The sequence below is a fragment of the Ochotona princeps genome, chromosome 7 (assembly GCF_030435755.1).
Source record: "Ochotona princeps isolate mOchPri1 chromosome 7, mOchPri1.hap1, whole genome shotgun sequence".
NCBI lineage: Eukaryota > Metazoa > Chordata > Mammalia > Lagomorpha > Ochotonidae > Ochotona > Ochotona princeps.
Genome location: NC_080838.1, coordinates 35,827,573 through 35,849,445, shown reverse-complemented (window position 1 = coordinate 35,849,445; position 21,873 = coordinate 35,827,573). Strand labels below are relative to the sequence as shown.

The window sequence follows — 21,873 nt, the reverse complement described above, 5'->3', positions numbered from 1 at the left end:
TTTATGTTAAAATACAACTTTAAAGGAAGAGCCTTATAGAAACCTGTATGCTTAAAATCATCCAACAAAATGATTTCCAATATGATGCCAAGAAAGTGGACTTTGTCTCACATTCTGGTAACTTATGTAGGACACAGTCACACTGGCAATGATGACATGGTGGAAAAATGAGACTCAATGGGACATTATTAAGCGTATATTATGTATTGGAGCCAAAACTACTTCTGAGGTATACTCATACAATTTTCAGTTTTTCATTTTCATTTCTAGCAGAAACACAACAAGAAAAAATGTGCTGCTGTTTAGGGAGGTCAGATTCAGACTGAAGCTTATCAAAGTAATTTTCCTGGGCCTGTTTCATACTATCGATGTATATGATTATTTTTGATACTGGTAATTTTGTCATAATTTATGTATCTTTCCTTTTAAAAATTCATTTCTGGATTACTTTTTCCATCATTGATGATGTGCCATGACTGAATTAATTTTATATTTTTCAGTTTTCTGTACTTTGATGTGTACCATGATATTACACTACATTAAAAAAAGACTTGTTCTTATCTGATGGCAAATTTCTCTCTTCCTTAGGGCTGAATTTGAAGACTCTTCATTTAGATAGTAATTCTGGTAGTTTGTCCCTTTCTACTCATGCATTTAACATTGTTAACATTATTTCTGGCCTTTGCTTTCCATTCTTAGAGTTTTTAATTTTTTAACTTCCCAATTTTTTGTATTAGACTGTGTACTTCTTGGTACTGAAGATTTTTAGGACTTTGTGTATTTTTGTGGTTTCCGGAGAAAGAAAAGTTACCCAATTTGATAGGATGTTCTGTGAAGATTTATTTTAAATTCTTGCTCAAATGAGCTAAATCTACAAATTCAGATTTGCGAATTTGTTCAGGGGAAGACGTAGGTGTCGTGGGAACTTAGAGAATTAGTGAAGGCCCAGAAGCCAGGTGAAGAGTGATGGTGACACTGCCGCAGCCCCTGAGAACAGCTCGGGTAAGCGAAACGGGAAGTGGAAACCTAGTAAGGCTGGGCCAGGCCTGGGCAGGTTGTGGCTTCTGTGGTCCCCCTTTCTTCTTTTTTATCATGAGAAAATTCAAGTACACACAAAATAAGAGAAACAGTCCAATGGGTTCCTCTATGCCTACCGACCAGTGTCAACCCTGGAAGGCAGTGATAAGATCTCAAGTAACTGGTTCCCTGTCACTCAATGGGGAAGGCCCAGATTGAATCCATAGCTCATAGAGCCCAGCCCCAGCTGATGCAGGAATTTAGGGAATAAACAAGAATATAGGAACTTCAGTAATAATAATAAACACAGCCGTAGTATTTGCGGAGACATCCTAGATATAAAGTAGTCTAGTTAAGATGAACTGGAAATTTCAATCAGGAGCCAGAGCTTTGGAACTGAAGCCAGTTACTCTGCTACTACATGGGGGTGCCTTCAGCATGAGGCTCGAAACCTACTCCCACGGTTTTAATAGGTACAAACTGTGGTGTGCTGTTAAGTGTTTAATAATAGGTTTGGTGAGGAATGAGAAGAAGCACTCATTTCCAGCATTTACAAACACTGTAGTGCTTTACAATTTTTATTGTGTTAGTACTGCCACCACGGCCAATTTTAAGTTATAATTGCCAGCTCGCAGGTTGTTGAAGATTTCACAATTGGTTTGTAGGGCTGGGTGGCACCCAGTGCCAGCACTTCATTGCAGGAATAGCAGTGGAGGTAAGTTGTGACGTAGATTTCCATGCTTATAGTCAACGACATGAGTTAGTGCATTTAAACCACATCTCTTAAGTCCTTATCAATTACCAAGTCAATCACTGCATTACAAAAATACCAGTCAGGAAAGTCACATTAAGCAATATGTTATGACCTGAGTAGTGGACATGGCAGGAGAGAATGATATGTGGGCGGCATACCACCAAGTCATACATTTTTGTGTTTCCTGGTCTGTCCCATGCAGATTTCAAAAGGCACACAGCTCAATAGACATGTCTACTTAGAATAGTTTAAACATCCTGGTTGATTTGTGCAGAAGAGGTGCTCTTTCAATGCTCCTTACGCAAATGGCACGGCCACCCTACAGATCAGACCAAAGGGCCAGAGACCTGTGGGGCATTTCTGACTCCCACCCTCTTGCTCTTCTCCATTTAGCTTTCCTCTCTCCTTCTGCATGATCAAGGCATGCTTTTGTTTCAGTCTCAGCTTCAGCCATACCTCTCTCTCACAGCATCAAGTAATGCTGCTTTAATGCCTTCTAAGTCAATATAAGTGTGATCACGTGACTAATGTCTCTATATTTGCGCTATAGGCTCTATGACACAGGAGCAGATAGATCTATTTTTACTGACGGCTGATATTCTCTGAGATCAATATAGCAGTGTAGTGGTGCAGATTCAGTGCCTTAACAGTAGTTCTGTACGGTAGAAATCAGCTTGGCAGGGTTGTGTTTGTTTCTGGAGGTCCCAGGGGAGCAATCCTTTGCTCTAGACTGTCCAGTTTTTTGGTTATGTTTTGCTCCTGGATCCCTTCTTATAGCTTTAAAACTGCCAGCTTTGGGGAAAGTCTCTTTATTTTGAAGGACTTATGTGATCCAGGATACACAGCCCCCATCTCAAGCTTCTTAAATTTCATCAGCAAAGCTCCTTTGCTTGTAAACGTTGTTATAGTCACAAGTTCGGAGTAGGATATGGTCACCTGTGAGGAGACTCAGCCCGACTATCACAGTATACAAATACATATTAGCCTAGAGATTACTTATGTGTCTATTTCCTTTCACTAGCTTATTAACGAGGTAACTGAAAGTAGTTGTCATGTCTTACAAAACCTAACCTTAGTACTTGGTTCACTGCATCATGCCTGTTGATAATCAATATTTGTTAAATGAACAGTGGGGATGTTCTATAACAACAAATTAAGTTGTTAAAAACTCACAAATTTAAAAAACAAAACTTGAATATGATATTTATATTCATTTTCTTCTTCCATGAGCACAGTTTAAAAATATATTTTTAGATACCTATCAATAAATTTTAGAATCAATTACAGGATAGGTTAGCTGATAGCTAAAACTGAAAGGCTCGACCGAATGCCTAACTCATTGTATTTTCGGAGCCAGGACTACTCGGTATGGATACTCATCTGGGTCCTGGAAAAACTTTTTTTTGATGTTTCTGATTTTTCACAGCCACAGTAGTAAGGTATATTACTGTCAAAATGGTAGGAAAGCTGACTCAAGTGCATACTAAGCAGTACTGGACTTTAGACGCATAACTGCTTGATCCTGCTGACAATTTGTTAGGGAAGCACTGTTACTTCCTCCTATTTACAGAGAACAAAACCAGAGTTTCAGAAGAATTAAATGTCTACCAATTTCATTTAGTAATTTAATGGGGCCGTGACTCAAGTTTGGGTATTTTCACTTTTGAAACACTTTGTTAATCCCCTCACTGTTCTCCTTGTTAATGTTCTCAGAAGTTCTACACATTTCCTCTCTGAAAAAGAGAAGCATTGTGAAAACATACTTTCATTTCACACAGAATAAGTACTTCTAACACAACACAACTTCTAACAGCACCTTTGTGCCTCTGTGTCTTTTCTCATAGTTTAAAAGTAAGTTTATCAACCAAATACTGTTTAAATTTTAATTCTCATTATCTATAAATTTTTTGAACAATGGGACCGGCATTGTGGCACAGTGGATTAAGCCCTCATCCTTGATGCCAGTATCTCAGATGGATGCTGGTTCGTGGCAGGTTGCTTCACTTCAGATTCAGCTCTGCGAATGTGCCTGCGAAAGCGGAAGATGGCCCTAATACTTAGACCCCTGCACGCGTGTAGGAAACCTGGATGGAGTTCCTGCCAGACTCCTGTCTTTTCTCTCCCTCTCTCTTTTTGTTCTCTTACCTTTCAAATAAGTAAATAAATATATCTTAAAATTTTTTTTAAGCAAAGTAAAGCTAATTCTAGTTGATTAGCACACTTCTCAGCTTGTTAAGTTGTGCTGAATATTCAGATTCCAATGTGGAAAAAAAGAAAAACAATTCCAAGCAAACAGGAAGAGTTACACTTGGTAGTATTCCAGTATAGCATCCCTTCTCTGCTTGTCTCCTAAACCAACCGTCCGTAACACTTCACACATGAAACAGTACACAGTGTAGAACTGCGGAGAGAGATACTTCCCTGTTCTAGCATGCATCAGTATGTGTGACTCCGATGACAGCGCATGTGTCAACTGCACAGCTTCTTTCATAGTTACACAGAGAATACCTGTTATGACATGCACACTGAAAAATATTCTCACTTAAATAGTGATTTAGATTTAGATTTGCTTTTTTTCTTGTTGTTCATGATTGAAGACATACACAAACAACAAAGGCCTATCAGTTTAAGCAATTGCTTGGTGGTTAAGTTGCCACTGGGATGTCTGCATGACATCCCGAGTGCTTGCTCCCGAGGCCAGCTACCTGCCAATGCATACCCTAGGAGGCCACCAATATAGCCAACCTTGGCCACCATGGGCATCTGAGGAGGGAGTCAGTGCATGGAGTTTTCTGTCTCTGCCTCTCAAATAAACAAAGTAAATAAAAATTTTAAAAATATGTAAGGGTATTCTAACTGATTCAAAACCCTTCCTTCTTAAAAGATATTAAAAATTACTGAGAAATTTTAAAATGGCACTTGAAATAATCACAGGATTTTTGAGAAGGATCCTCAAAGAGAATTAAACTGAAGTCTCTTATTTCAGAAATAAGCAGGGGCCAGCATGTGATGTTGGGTTAAACTACCACTTGCAACACCAGCATTACATAGGAGCACTGGTTGAAGCTCCAGCTGTTCCACTTCCCACCCAGCTCCTTGCTAATGTGCCCTGGGAAAGCAGCAAAAGACTATCCAAATACACTGCTCTTATACCCACAGAGGAGACCCAGAGAAAGCTCCTGGCTCCTGGTTTTGGCCTGCTCCAACCCCAGTCATTATAACCACTTGGGGCAGGAACTAGTGGTTGGAAGACCTGTATCTCAATCCTTCTCCCTCTCTCTCTCTCTCCCTTTCTCTCTGTTACTCTATCTTTAAATTAAAAAAAGTAAATCTTTAAAAAAAGAAACAAGGAATAGGGAGTTTAAATCACACAGCCTGTTAAAAAAATATAGGCTTTGAAAGCAAATAGAAGATTTCAATTTTGCTGTCACATAGCAGTGATGTTGGAACAGGCAAATGACTTAACCATTGACCCCTGGTTTATCCATTTAGAAAAGAAACACCATAATTCCTGTCTCACAGAATTGTTGTAGTGACAAAAGGTATGAGGAAACATATAAAATGCTCTTTAGTTTGCACTGTATGCACTGAATATATTGATAATATTTTTAATATAATTTTCATGGAGCTGATGTCTAATGATTTTTATTTCTATTCCTTCTATTGTATCATGCCACCCAAGATAATTAACACCTTAGTGATTAAATTTCCCATGACAATTAAATTCATTCGTGTTTTTCTTCAAGTGTTACGACAATATAATTATGTGGAAGTTAAGGTGGGATGTTTTCTATGGAATATGCTTCCTTATCCATGGAGCAACGTGTGTACATCGTCATGGTAACAGTTCTGTGTGTTCTTTCTTACAAGGGAACAACTGACATTTTATAAACAAGTTTTTCCTGAGTGACACTTTACTATTAATTTTCAACTTTTAAAATAAGTTAGTTTTGGGAGAGAGAAGGAGAATGGGAAAAACAGTCTGCCGTCTATTATTTCCAAAGGCCCAGGAATAGGGAACTCAATTGAGATGTTCCCCATGGTTGGCAGGGACCCAAATACTTGAATCATCACCTCTGCCTTTCAGGGTGAACATTAGCAGGAAGATGGTATTGAGCATGGAGTTGGGATTCAAATCCATACACTTCGATATGGAATACAAGTATTCCCAAGCAATGTCTTCATTGTTGCTCCAACTGCCCATTCACTTTCAACTGGTTTCTTGTGTACAGTTACAATGATACTGTTGTTGCTTTATTGCATATTTTTTTAAAAAAATATTTATTTTTATTGGAAACTTAAGAAATATACAGAGAGGAAGATCTTCTGTCCGATGATTCACTCCCCAAGTGGCCACAATGGCCGGTGCTAAGCCAGCCCGAAGCCAGGAGCCAAGAGCCTCCTCCAGGTCTCTCAGGTGGGTACAGGGTCCTAAAGCATTGGGCTGTCCTTGACTGTTTTCCCAGGTCGAAAGTAGGGAGTTGGATGGGAAATGGAGCCACCAGGGTTAGAACCAGTGCCAATATGGGATCCTGGTACATACAAGGCGAGGACTTTAGCCACTAGGCTACCGTGCTGGGCCTTGCATATTCTTAAATATCTATTTGGAAATAGACTGACTGCCTGCTGGGCACTTACTGTACCTTCTTTGACAAATAGCACCTTGGCTTTCTTTTTGGGAAATAATCACCTACCCACTCTTAGTTTGTGTGTTATTTGAAGATGTCTCACTTTCCATCTCCAGGAACTGGCAAGCAGAACGTTTCATTTTCTTGGAAATGTGATAAAGAAACAAGTAAGTAAGTGATGCAAGATAGGCTCTATCCAAGATTTAGCTTCAACTATGGAAAAAGAAATAAAAAACAGCAAAACTATGATTTGCTAACCGGTAATGTGTGGGGAATCATATTACTATGAAGGTAAAGGTTTCTTAAGAATAAGGCTGACATAAGTAATGCCATGAAATGGATAGAGAGTCCCATTGGTATCATTTGGGTACTTAGATCCAGTTAGCACATACTTAGTAACATGAGCCAAGTGAATTTTTTTACATGGGACCAAGGATCAGACTAATGACGAAGATAATGATGATTTAAACAAAAACTCCCATTAAGCAAATGCTTACTATAAACTAGATATTGTTTAAAGCACTTCATACTATGTCATTTAATCTTCATTTATCACAATGCATATTTCTATCCAAAGCCTGTGTTTTTAACTATTGTGCTTATTATTTCATTATTATTGCATGGTTCCCAGTGATTGTTAACCTGTAGAATGTATTGATAGTATTTTTTAAATTAATGGGTGTTAGCCAAGGGGAAACTTTTTGGAAGATTTATGTATTTCAAAGGCAGAATGACAGGGGAGACAGAAAGAGGGGTAAAAGTCTCCTATCTGCTGGTTCACTCCCTGATTGGTCGCCAAGATCCAGGGCTGGGCCAAAAGCCTGGGACCCCCACATGGGTGGCAGGGATCCAAGTACTTGGATTATTATCTGCTGCCTTTCCAGGTGCTTTGGCAGGCACCTGGATCAGAAACAGAAGCTAGAACTTGAACTGGCATTCAGACACAGGATATTCGTGTCTTAAGCACAAGCTTCACCTGTAGGGTTAAAGCATAGGGGCCAAGGTGCAATTTTTTTAAAATGGAAATTTCTAAAACTAATTTTTTAAAAATTACCAAAGAATACATGGACAAGTGGTTATTGAAATATTTGGATAACATAAAAGAAGGCAGAATAAAAACTGACATGCTGATTTCACCTAACCACTTTTTGTTAGCTTCTCCAGCCTTAACTATGTGGATTCATGGAAATCAAAGCCATAGAAGCTAATATTTGCACAATACAGGTCAAGGTGCACGTGTAAAACAAGCAAATGGGAAATAAGTTTATGCGACACAGTAGTTTGTAAGGTGAGGCTTACTGAACCAGTGGAGTGAGTAGCAACTTTTACATCTTGTTGCTGTAACTTCCTCTCCTTTCAATCTGCTTTTACTGAAGTACTTCCACTCACTGTTTTCCAACTTCACTGTATTCTGCTGACAGGGGATTTTTCTTAGTCCAGTGGCTCTCTCATATTTTCACTTCCTTCATTCATCAATTCTGATGAGAAGCCAGCTACCCGTCGTATTGGAGTTCCTTTGTTTATGATGAGTCATTTTTCCCTTTCTGCTTTCAAGATTTTATTTTTGTGCAGCCTGTACGTTCTTCATATTTCCTCCTTGTTTTTATTATTTATCCATATTGCTTAGGTATTCCCCCTGGGTTAACATAGCCCACTTGCAAGTTAAAGGATGTGCTTAAGCCCCCTTAGTTAGATTTTACTACGATGGCTTGGAGACTATTAAAGGGATTTTTTTCCCCTTGCTTTATGTAAGTTCAACAAGGGACTAGTGGTAGCTCCAAGGTTTCCACTCTTGGTTGCTCCTCAGAGCTGAAAGTCTTGGGGCTATACACAGCTTTCTTGACATTTAGAGATGACTGTGATATTATTTTTAACACTGGCTTCCTAGCAGATGTCCCCGAGTTGAGTCTGGGTAGCTTATAGTTCATTCGGGGTCTGGTGAGAGGCTGTATTTAACCCTCTTGTGCCATGCAGGTTTTTGACCTGGGTGTATGGGCCTTTATGTAGCATACAGAATGCTTTCAAGTCTACCCCGCATCTTGCGATGATTGCTCCTGAATGGGTGCGGCCTAGCAAGCACACGATCCCCACTTTCCTGATCCTAGAGGCTGACTTTCCCTGGTTGTTTGTTCAAAACTTTTGGCTGCTATTGTTTTGACGGATAACAGAGCAAGTTCTCTTTCAGTTGCTCTGTACTAGATTTGTGCAGCAATACTTTAAGAAGTTCATGGAAAAATTCAATGAAAAAATGTTTATTTTGGTAAAAAAATTTTTTGCAACTGTATCATTTTCAATAGCAAGAACAGGTTGGTAGGCTCCACCCTCTTTACTAGTTAGTGCTCTCAGGCGGATTAGGAAGCTCTTCACTGTTACAGCTGCCCCCCACACCCCACCCTGCCAGGCAGCACTTTTCTTACAGCATTGCACTCCTGCCATCAGGGAGGAAATGGAGGGATGAGGTTGCAATACCACAGGCCTATCCCTCTAGGGTGAAATTCTGGCCCAAAGCTAGAAGCTGGGGGGATAGTGAACTCTACTGCCACACATGTGTGGTAGAACTTCTACAGGATAGCATTGTGTGGTGGAGGTATTAGAGTAGGCTTTGCCTCAAATACCAAATGCTCACTGTTCTTGCCAAGATTTAATAGATTTTTTTTTTAATTATTTATTTTTATTTGAAAGGCCAATTTTACAGTGAGAGGAGGAGACAGAAAGAGAGAGAGGTCTTTCATCCGCTGGTTCACCCCACCCCCTAAATGGCTGCAGTGGTCAGAACTGAGTTGATCCAAAGCTGGGAGCCAGGAGCTTTTTCCGGGTCTCTCAGGAGGGCTCAGGGTCGCTAGGACTTGGGGCATCCTCCACTTTGCCAGCCATAAGCAGAGAGCTGGACTGGAAGTGGAGCAGTCGGCACATGAACTGGTTCATGTATGGAATACCAGTGCTACGCGGAGAAGATTAGCCTGCGATGCCACTGCACCAGCCCCAAGAGATTTTCTTAAATGAGTATTTGCTGTATGCCCTTAGGAAGGATAATCCCTAGACTTTAAAAGCTTATTTTATTTGGTTTTATTTAATAGTTGTTGTTGTTGTTTTTAATCAGTTAAGCCCTGCATTGTGGTGCAGCACAGTTAAGTGGCGGCTTCAGGCAGCTGCATGCTATACCACAGCCACCTGGAGTCCCAGGTGCTTTGCTTCCTATCCAGTTGTCTTCCAATGTGCCCGGGAAAGCAAGGAGGATGGCCCAAGTGCCTGGGCCTCTGCCACCATCATGGGAGACCTTGATGGAGCTCCATGCTATCAGATTCAGCCTGGCCGAGACCATTCCTATGCAGACACTTGGGAGTGAACCAATGTATGAAAGACCTCTCTCTCATTTTTTGTCTGTCCTCCCATTCCATCCTCTCCTCCCAAATCATCATTCAATCTTTACATTAAATTAAAACAAAAAATTCATCAGTTAAATTGTTGCTTTGATGGCAGAAGAATCTGATAAGCCCCTCTTAATTTGTTTTGCTGGAAGTCGTAAATGAGTTGTTTTTGGACTTACATTACTCTTGATAATCAACGGAAAGGCAATTTCTATGGTGGCACCAGAGGACGCTGCATAGCTGGTGGCTGGCTCCCAGCACTCAGCCCTAGGCCTGTAAGCACTTGGGGTGTCTATATTCTTCATGAATTCGGTGATGGTCAAACTCTGGGTAACAAAATCTGACGTTTGGGGACTCATTTAATTAGATGGTCCTTTCACAAAGAGTTCAAAAATTTTTGAATATTTGCTTATTCTTACAATGTAAGTGGATAAAGCAAGTAGCTTCATTTTTCTCTTCTCTAATGATCTTCTTTCACACACCATTACATAGGCAATCCTCCTCCTTTGCTCAACAAAGCCCACCAGGTACTTCTGATGGCAATTAACGCACTTTTTCATTAAGCCGAAGGAAAGTTAATGGGAAATTCAAATCTCAGAATAGTTCTGTTTTTCTTTACTTGCCTTCCGTACATTAAATGCCACACCCAACTTTGCCTTTTAAAACAAATTCCTAGCATAATTAAAATGCTTTCTATCAGCCTTTTTGATCGTCCAGAAACCCTACCATTTTATAGAACTGATTCTGTCCCATAAACCTTTTCCTGGTTCCAATAATGTATTAGATATATAACACTACATCCTGTGCTTCCAAATGCCAATGATCTACTAAGGAGATTAAATTTCTTTACAGGCAAGATGCGATGAGTGTTTAAGAGTGTAAAATCTTCGCATTTGGTTCCAAAAAAGGCTACCTGCTAAAACATTAAATCATGAAAGCATGCAAAAAAAAAAAAAAAAACCCAAACCAAAACAAACAAAAAAACACAGAAACAACAAAAACCACACTACCTAATCTAGCATGCTATGCTTAACTGCATATAAATTGTTATATAATAGGCCAGCTGTGTATACCACAAACTGATCCTGTGGTTGTCAAAAACATCTTTACTTCAGCCTTGAGTCACTTGCTGTTAGCAGCCACAGACTTATGGGCCTTAGGCTTGGCCTACCTGACAGCCTGCTGCATTGCAAAGCCTGCATTGGGCAAGCAGGGCCACAGCAAGCCGGATCTTAGGCCAGAACATCCTGTGTAAAGCAAGTGGAATAGAACCTCCACCCTTGTTCCTCTTCAAATAATTAGTTCCTCCTGTTTCAATATAGATGTGTAGTTCCTTCCCTGCTTCAATGAAGATCCAGGAAACCCCTGCCCTTCTCCTCCTCCCCTAGAGAATAAGGTATATATATGAGGAGTAAAATGAAGAGCTTGGGGCACTCTTTTCCACCAAGTACGTGTGTCCGTGTTTCTTGGGCCAGCATCCCGGGGGCTAGCAGCCTGGCATTCCCAGTCCACCCTCAGGGTTTCAGCGTCATGTCCTGCAGGTCGGGACAACTTGCAAAGGACTCATGTTTTGCTCTTTATTCTTTTCCATGTTAAAAGCTTGCTGTAAGGATTAGATGCTGTCTAAATTAAGATGTTTACACATTTTAGGACCTATTTATTGATTAAAAAGAACAATTTGAATACCAAATATATGAAAAGCAATGTGTTAAGTATATGGATTTTTAAATAAAGAAAATTAAAGGAGAAATGATACAGTTTACTCAACACCATCAAGTTTACTGGTAGAGTGAGGGCACACACTCAGGCAGTCTGGCTCTGCTGCCGACAGCCAGTCCCACCAGGGCTTTTCGAAATGTTCATGCAAAGTGTAAATTATGAAAGGTATGCATGGATTTCAAACCTTTTAGCAACAAAATAAACTTATCTTTTAATTCGCTTTTACCACAAACTTTTTTTTAACTTCCTCTGAATATGTTTCATTTTAGTAAAGCCAGTCTTGTAATCATTCATATTCCATTATAATATATTAGTTTTATACAGCAATTCAGTTACATTTGTTTTTGCTTGCTTACATTTAGCAAAATCATAAATGTTTTCTAAAGCGATTTTGTGGGTTTTTTTCTATGTGGTTCGCTGCACAGTAAAGCACCTTTAAAGTTAGTCTAACCATAACTCTAAATCCTCACATTCATACTATAGAAATGAATTTGACACTACAACATATACTTTCCCATTCTGAAAACTGTTAAGTAGACTCCTTGGTGGGAACCAGAACACTTGTACCTTAAGCAAGGCACACTTTCTTTCAGGACGCAGATCCATAGCAAAGCTAAGGCACTATGAAGTCAGAGGCCCAGCCAGAACAACAGGACTTCCCATTAGGGGACCAAGGGTTAACAGCACAGAATTTATCAGTAATATTGCTGCGCTGGTATTTGACAATCATCTTTGTGAAAGAAGCATTAACATTATAACTTTATGAATACTTTTCTTTTTTAAATTAAATTTTAGGAAAGGAGTTTTAAATTTGTATTGAGGCCAAGGAAATACAGTTATCAAAAAGGGTGAAACAGAATTTGATTATGCTGTGACATACACATTTGTGTATATATATATACATATATATATATATATATATATAAGATTTATTTGTTTTTATTGCAAAGTCAGATATACAGGGAGGATGAGAGACAGAGAGGAAGATCTTCTGTCCACTGATTCACTCCCCAAGCGGCCGCATTGGCCAGAGCTGAGTCGATCTGAAGTCAGGAGCTAGAACTTCCTCCAGGTCTCCCATGCAGGTGCAGGATCCCAAGGCTTTGGGCTGTCCTTTCCCAGGCCATAGGCAGGGAGTTGGATGGTAAGCAGGGCTGGGGATTAGAAGCGGCGATCAGAACCAGCGCCCATATGGGATCCCGGTGTGTTCAAGGTGAGGACTTTAGTCGCAAGGCTACTGTGTTGGGCCCTGTATATTTTTTTAATATCAAATTTGAATAGCTAAAGACAAATGTGTTAGTATAGCTAATACAAGCACGCACACATGTGATTTATCCTCATTAGGATTCAGTTTTTTTTTTAATTAACTAATCGGGGTGGCATCATGGTTTAGCATGTAAAGAAAGCCACTGTGAATGATACAGACTTTCTGTACACGTGCTGGTTTGTGTTTAGGCTGTTCACTTGTGATCCAGCTTTCTCCTAATGGCCTGGGGACAGCAGCAGGGGGTGGCCCCAGGGTCTGCACTGCTGCCACCCACCTGGGAGACGGGATTAGGCTCCTGGCTTTAGCTTGGCCCAGACCTGGCTGCTGCAGCCATCGAGGGAGTGAAGCAGCAGAAGGAACATTTCTTTCTGTCTCTTCCTCTTTCTGTAACTCTCACTTTTTAATAAATAAATTTAAGTCTTTAAAAATAAAATAACTAATATCTTGATAGGAACTATAATGGATTCTCGTAATTTTTCAAAAAGCTATGAAAATTTGGATGTTGATTATTGTGTCCCGTACAATAAGAGGTTCTTATTTGGTGTACTGTGCCTTTTGTCAAATCTAGTGGCAGCTGATTTTTTTTTCGTTTTGTAGTTCCAAAATAACCACTGCTGTACAATTCATATTAAATAAAATTTCTATCAAGTTACCAGTCACCTGGACTAAATTGGGAAAAAGAATAACAGCTTTCAATGAAAGCACTAAAAAATTTGTAGGCATCCGGTCTAGAACAGACAGGATAATCCACAGGTTTTTAACATTACTTTGGCAAACAGTGTACTTCTATAAAACCACCTAGTTTTAGATTAGCTATTTTTGGTGGACAGTGGTACAGTGAAAATGACTAGAAATTTTCTGCTATGATATAAAATTTGTAGCTATCTTCTGAAGTTATGCTCCTTTTCTCTCAGCAAATTTTGCACCTGCCCTTTCTGCAGGGCATGATGTACATGCCACTTGTGGTGAGCCTGCACAGACCTGACTGAGCTGCCAGACTGACTGTGGCCGCTCATTTCCAGGAAACCACACTCCAGTTCGTGGTGTGTGTCACATCCTCTCTGGGTACAACTAACTTTTGATTACTACATTTCAACTCTGATAATTCACCATCCTTGCTTCACAGAACATGCTGCTTTATAAAACTTAACTTTTGGTCACTGTCGTTCAAATAAACCAATAACTACATAACTTCTATGAGCAAGGTGCATGTTGTGTGAATTGACCACACTCTCTGTGCTTAAGCTGCTTAATGTCGAAGGAAAGACTGTGTATGCCAATCAATATATTAAAACATGGCAGGGCTATCCCTCACTATCATTTTCTAACAGATCTGTAGTTTTCTTTGAGCTCATTACTTCCTAGCTCAGGCAACCCATTAGGTTCCTGGATGTGTATGCTCAACTGTAGATTCAAAGGTTTCCAGGTTGATGTCATAGCAGAATCTTGAATTCAATATGCCCACTACGAAACTCATAATCATCCACCCTAAAACTGGCTCGCCTCCATGCAGACTGGGACACTCTGCAGGGCAGCCAGGAAGCTTCCGGTCATTCTAGATGCCTGCAGCTTTGTCCACTTTGCTTCCTCTTCTGCTGCCTCATTCTCCTCTGAATTCCTAATTTAAAATTCTGAAGGGGCTTACTCTTAGGCCATGTTAGCTTTTTTTTTCTTATTTTCTATTTTTTTTTTTTTTGGATGGAGAAATCATCTACTCAAATGATTTTATTAATACTTACATAATTTGTGTGCTGAAGATATCCACTTTTTAAATGATACCCTGGCCGAGAGAAAACTGTTAGAGAAACATTTTTAATCTTTTCAAAAAGAAGAAAACTTATTGTAGGCTTTTCTCTGTCTTTATTAGTCATTTGTTCGATAAACGTATTAGATACAGATTCTAAGGATCTGCTCTTCAGAAAACTGCTGTTAAAGCAGGTGTTATTAGACTTTGAGTGCTCACAGCCTCTAAGATTCAACCATCAGCCAGGATCTGAAATCAGGAATATTTTGGAAACAAATTCTGAGCTCACTCAGACAATGCACTTTGCTCTGAATCACTTAGATCTGCCTTCCCATTTTCACTGCATATCAAGAAGTCAAACCTCTAAATCCTGCAGCACAAAGGAACTGAACGTGGTATTAAAACTAAAGTGTTTAAACAAACTCATTATAAGGTTTGATCATAATTTCCCATAAGAAATGTACTCTTATTTGCAGTCCATAATTAACATCTTATTCTTTCATTTTTCCACTAAAGATTTGAACTTCCTTACACTGGGAGCAAATGAATATTATAAGAATAAAATACAGAAAACTAGAATAGCGGGTGGGTAGGAATGAATGGGGAATCCCAACTGGGGAGACATATGTTACCCCAATGACTAAGCTTGAGACTCCTCAAATTAGGCTTTATTTTCTTGAGTCAAAACAAAAGGAGGGGCTGGCTGGGCCTGCAGCCTCTAGGACTCTCAGTGGCGCCTTATTTACAATAACAATCCCACTCCACCCCACTCTCCCTGTCCACCTTCTCATAGCTCCGGTGACCCAGTGACGTACTTACTTATCCACTGTCTCTTTCCTATTACTGAATTGTTGCGAGGTACAAGCTGAACCTATTTGTGTTTTTGGTACTTCATATCCCAGTCTAGAACAGTACATAGAAAATAATAGGAGCTCAATAAAATTTTTAAAAAAATGAATGAAGTTGCCCAGAAAGTAAATGCCAGTCAGAAAAAAAAAATCAGAGACGAAAACTTTCCATAATGTAATGATGACATCAGTTTTAAAGCAATTGAAATTCACGCAATATAATAAATTTGGAGAAATAAAACATGTTCAGGATATGATCAGGTTATTAGAGCAACTTAAGTCCTAAAATTGTAACCAAATATAGACAGTAGAAAGGCTTACATTTCCAATCACATGCAGTAATCACTTAAAACTCCATAAAGAAAATACTACCATCCAACCATGTCAGGGCTATTACAGTTTTCACATATTACTATTAAATCAACCATAAAAATAAACTACACTCAATAAAATAAATAATGAAGGATGAAGTTTGGTACCTAACTCTTTTCTGCATATAATCATTCTCAAGTGCTCGAGACTGGATATTTTTACTGACATCAAGATGATCCTTCTAATAGACTGACACTCTATGGAAAAAATATAATTCTTTCTTGCCCTTCTTCAAATTGCAAAGTTTACACTGAATGTGCTATATTCTTGCGAATCTCTCAAGTTGATTAAATTGCCTCTGAAACCAATAAACACTGAACATGTGGAGAAAATATGTTAGAACCACATGAGCAAGCAACTGGGACTTCTGTGTTTTACAAAACTAGACAGTTACATAATCCTTCTTGTTCATCAAAATACGTTTTTCAGAAGTGAAATTGTAGTTAGGTTAATTTTAGTTACACTTGTGTAACTCGACAGGGAATTTACAAACTGCACCTCCTCATGCACATTATACACGCAATAATATTAAGTGAAATTAGAATTAATATTTTATAGCATCACAAGACAGTAAAAAAAATGAGATCAAGTACCCTTGCTATCCACAAATTAATCTACTTTGTACAGCACATTCTGGAAATGATTTTTCTATATTACTATATTATCTTTTGTTTATTACTCTACTGGAATAATAAATTAAAAATTATCAGGTGTCTCTGTGGAAAACAACACATTGTTTAGAACACTGGTTAGTCTTTGTGGTCTTTGAAGCACTTTACAAGTCTAGAAATGACAACATCTGAGAGCAATGTAAAAGTTATTATTCTCTGAGAACCGAGGGTGTTCCCATGCAGGTTCAGCAGACAACCTCTCTGCCAGTGTCGCACCCATTTGTACATATGGTTCTTTTAGTACATCTTTCCTTCATAACTATTTTTTAAAAATTTCTTCTTTGAATTGGCTGTAATATTTGCTTAATTCCCTCCATAGTAAGCTAAAAATTCTTCAATATATGTTCATTTTACATTTAATGAGAGCCATAAAAGTACTTCTTTTTGGAAGATATGCTTCAACATGGTCACCAATGAATTGCGAATTATACCTTTGAGTTTGGTTTGCTGCCTGAGTTTCTTAACTATCCTATGTCAAGGAAAAGAACCCACAATGCAAGCCGAGACCAATTACATACCAGTTAATATTCCCAGTTCCTATGTTAGTTATCCTTTCATCGTCTCTATTGTGGTGGGTTTTTAAATACAGCACATCAAGAGCGACCGTTCTTGCCCACATTTTTGCAGAGTTCGTTTAAACTTGATGCACAACTGACATCAACCGGTCTCTTTTCTGTTGATTCTGATAAGACAGTGTGTTTTTTTTTCATACACAAAGTCCAAGTTTCTGCCTCTTCAAAACTAATTGGTCATGGTAATTTCGCCTGGGAACATGCTGCCTTGGCAAAAACATCAGTTGAATTTTTGCAAGCCCCACATCTTTTTTTGGATGGGAGTTCTAACAGACTCCTTACTAACTCAAGAGATGCCAAAATAATTTCCTGAAGCATTTGCCATACAACACTGACTCTGTTCTCACGGAGTTTATGTTCTAGAGTGTCTTCCGAGGGCAGAGTGGGGGAGCAGTGAATAAACATGTTAACAAACACATCAGGTAATTTCACACAGGAATAAAGAATACAGGATACGGGATAAAGAATAACAAACAGCGGAATGGAGTGACGTGTCGGAGAGGTTCTTGCAGCAAAGTAGTCAGGTCTGGGTTTCCTGAGAAGTTACAGCGAAGCTGATGGTTTGAACATCTGTCAAGAGAAGCCCTAAGGCAAAGTTCTAGGCAGAGGCTTTGGGATGGAATTGCACTGGCTGTGCTAGTGATCTTGACTCTGACCCCAATACAAAGTATATTTGATGAATATATCCTGACCGAGTACGTATAAACTGAAGTTCCATAAAATGACACTCACACAATACACGATGTCATCTAATAACTTACGTCTTATCTTACCAATTGATTGCATGCCCAAACATCACCTTTGTGGTTAAGGGATTTTAAACATGAGTTTGAATCTCAGTGTTAGAATTTATTAGGTGCAATACTGGTCAAACATCCCCTTTCTGAAATGTTTAGGATTATAAGGGTCTTAGATTCTGGATTTTTCTTTTCAAAAATGGAATATTTGCAAAAACGTAACATAATATTTTGTTGATGGGAGTGTAAACATAAAAATACTTTATGTTTGATATGTATCTTATATACATAGTCTGTGGGTAATTTATTGGAATACGTTTAGAGTACTTGCTATTAACAGTGATCTGTCACAAGAGATCAGGCATGGAATTTTGCATTTGTAGCATCACATTAGTGATAAAAACTTTCAGATTTTAGACCATTTTAGATTTTATATTTGTAGGTCAAGGATGTTCAGCTTGTATTTTTACTATGTTCTTAACCTCCTGGTGCAAATTAACATGGGTAACAAGTTATCAATTCATGATGTGTGACGACACAGGCTGCCTCCCCTTACCATTCTTATAAAGGACTGTAAGGGGAGGGAGAGAGTAAATTATTAAGTGATTAGAAAAATAAATTAGGAAGGTAATTAATAGATTAATAAAATCATCCTAAAGAGATTAAATATAGAATAAAAGAATAAATCACAAACATACATAGAAAAATACAGACGTGGGCATTTAACCAGTTGTAGGATTAAAAAGAAGTCGGAAGCTAACATTCTATAGATACAAGGCCACTTCAAATATCCATGGGGAAAAAAATCCAGTTTTTGTATAATACCCAATTTTTTGCTAAACTTTTTGAAGATTCCTTATCTGCTTGGACTTCAAGATTTCCTTGTTGCACAAAATAAACCTTCAGTTTTAATTGTATTTTTACAAGCCTTCTGAAGTACCTTGTGTATGTGGGGGGGGATGAGTTGGGGAGGTCTATAAAATTACACAGAAAATTCCTTTGAGATAAGAGTAATGAGAAATTTCTCAAATACAGACATTAGAAAAGTTATATCAAAGGAAATAAAATAGAATGACAAGTGAAAATGTATTCAATTTTCTGAACATAATGTTACATGTTAAATATTAATAATAACTGTGTTCTTCATTTGCCATTAAGTTCAAAATAATTGCATTACGCTTTCTCTGTGATCCGAAGAACCCTAATAAGCTGCAGTGGCTGCTGTAAGTAAGCAGCAGCAATAAAGCCCATTATTTCCTCTTCCTATGCCAAGATAAGGCACAGCTGCCAAAAAAGTGCAATAGAACAAAAAAAAAAAAAAAAACAAAACAAAAAAAAAAAAAAACACTGGAATGCCGGGATAGGAATTAAATCAGAAGACAAGTATCTCGTCTTGAGCTGATTGGAAATTCGGTTTCTCTGTTCAAGTGATCTACTCTTTTAATGGCTTATCGATTCTTCTGAACACACATGGGCACATTCATGAACTAAAACATAACCTGTAGGAACTTAAAAGATTTTCAAAGGTAGGAGGCTGCTGCCTCAGGATAAGATGGTGCCTCCGCAGAAGACAAAAGTGAAGATGGTTTGACCAAGGCATAACCAATGCTTAGAAGGCTTGAGGAAAAACATACAGTTTATATCAATATCTCTTGAGGAAGGATGTCATGGTACTTTAAGTTTCTCCCTTTAACCTTCTTTATCACATTTCTTTCATAGGAGAATAACTGGTACAGAGGAGGGTGGACTGTTCTTTTTTCTACTGTAGATTAGTGATCTACAAAGGAAAAAAGATCCTTATAAAAAGCAACATCATTTAGGTTGATGGGTTTATTTTTCTTAGAGAATAAACTATCTTTATGCAGCTTCTAGAGAGAAGTGGAAGAGCTAGGGAGTCAAAGCGGAGAATGAACGGAGAACAGCAAATGGCTGAGACTCAGTAGTAAGGAGACACAGCCAGGCAGGGATGAAAAGCCACAGGCAGAACAAGAAACCTAGGAGGACTTGATGGAAGAAGACACAGGGAGAAGGGGTCATTTGGTACACTACCTGTTGCAAGTTTAAAGGAAATAATTTTTACCTATCCATTAGAATATCTGTTAGCATGGTAACTGCTCAAAAACTAAAGCATTGCAATCCTTACATGTTTTAAGTAGGGCTTCTCAACTTCAGCACCATTAACAATTTGGGTCAGTTGGTTCTGGGTCAGCTGCTCAGCATGACCCCTGGTCTCTTCCTACCTGATGCCAGCAGCACTTCCGCTGGCCTCAACGACCAAAAATGTCCACGCCAACCGCCAAGTGTCCCTTGTGGACAAAACGGCCCCCAGTTGAGAACCATGGATTTAGAGACTCCATTTTGAATAATGATTTTTTTAAAATGAACAATACAGGGCTAACAGATGTAAAAATAATCCTTGAGTTTTTCCAGTGACCCGAAGTCCTTAGGAAAAAGATGGAATTAAATCAAGGCAGAATTCATGTAAACTCTTAACATTTGTTACAACATTGCTTGTAAAGGGCCTTGAAACAAACACAAGAGGGGAGCAGGCATTTAAGTCCAACAGTTAAGATGCCTCATGGAATTCTGCCTCTCGGATGGGAATGCCTGAGTTCATCCTTGCCCTGTTTTTGCTCAGCTGAACAGAACCCCCAGCTCCTGGTTTCAGCCTGGCCAGCCTGGCTCTCGTGTGCGCTTGGGGAGCGAACCAGAGAAGGTGAAATCTCCGTTTCTTTAAACAAAAATATTTCTAATGAACAAAAAGCATGCCTGGGCTGCCTCTCTTCACCATTCTTATAAAGGACTGTGAAGTGAGGGAGAGAGCAGATTATTAAATGATTAGGAAAATAATTAATATAATAAAGTCATCCGGAAGAGACTAAATATATAATTAAGTCACAAACATACATTTAAAGAAGAAAATATAGGTGGGCATTTAACTGGCTGTAGGATTAAAAAGCAGTCACAAACAAGCACATCTATAGATATAAGGCCACGTCAAACATCCATGGAAAAAATCCAGTTTTTGAATAATACACAATTTTTTCTGAACTTTTTGTAGATTTCTTATCTGCCTGGACTTCAAAATTCCTTTTTTTTTTTTTTTGCACAAAAAAACCTTTAATTTAATTTCTATTTTAACATGCCTTCTGAAGCAACCTTGCGTATGAGTGTGTGGGAGGGTGGGAGTGGGGTGTGAACAGGGGGGTTCTATACAATTATCCAGGAAATTCCTTTGAGACAACTTAAAAGAACTTCTAAATCAAAAACATCATTGAGTAAAATTATGAAATAAAAGAGAAGTAGGGAAGTTATTTACAATCAACATGAAATAGGGGGCTAGCGTCCTTATAGTAATGCCAAAAGGAAAAACAGGATGAGAAAAAGCATGCAAAGGCTGCTTCCCTTCTCTGTTTCAGAAAGGACTGTAAAACAATAGCTCAGATAGAATTTCTGCCTGCTACACTGGCCAAGATTGACCAAGTCTCCAGTGTTTGTGGCTGGCCTGGATGCGTCCTAACGGGCATCCAGCACACTAACACCAGAGGTGTGGATCAGTATCCCTTTCCCAATGGCAATCTTTCTAGGATGTTTCAAGAGGCATCAGGCAGTTGGCCTCACTGACCTAGATCTTCCACTTCTGGCAGTCTTTCTCAGGTTAAAAGCTGGAGGATTTACAAGCAGAGACTTTCAAGTAGCATTATCTACAAAGGGAAATTTGAAGCACCTCCAAGGTGCACTGTTAGGTGAATGAACTACAAAACAGCTCTAAAAATACTTCTTAGATGAACTTTTTTCTTAACAAAATGATATAGCCTTCTAAGTAGATCAAAGAAAATACAAACTTCTATTTTTAGGTAAAACATGTTAATATATATGCCTGTACATACAGGTATAAACACGTTTGGGGACACACAAATATGGAAAAACCAAATGTTTGATCACTGATATCCAAATATTATGCTGAATGAGATTTTGAATGCTTTTGTTCTCCTTATTTGATCTTTCTTTCTAGTTTTCAAAAGCACACATAACTTTCATAATCATCAAGCTAATGTAAACTCAGCCCAAAGATAATGGAACCTCGTTATGCCCCATATAGGCAGCGCCATCTTGTCACTCGGGCTGTGAACTAAAGACTACCTCACGTCTCAGCATATGCCACTGATGGTACAG

General features: G+C 38.7%; 1 protein-coding gene across 5 annotated transcripts in view; it reads right to left on the bottom strand.

Annotated features, from left to right (window-relative positions):
* FAM241A (family with sequence similarity 241 member A) overlaps nt 1–21,873 on the bottom strand; it is a 55,542-nt gene that overhangs the window by 30,569 nt on the left and 3,100 nt on the right. Inside the window, exon 1 of one of the 5 annotated variants that reach the window (XM_058666934.1) lies at nt 14,493–15,257. The exons of the other annotated variants lie outside the window; for them this stretch is intronic. Within the exon in view, the coding sequence (XP_058522917.1) occupies nt 14,493–14,624 (132 nt within the window). The 5' untranslated portion in view covers nt 14,625–15,257. Of the gene's footprint in view, nt 1–14,492; nt 15,258–21,873 lie in introns of those variants that run through there. 5 annotated transcript variants of the gene reach the window in all.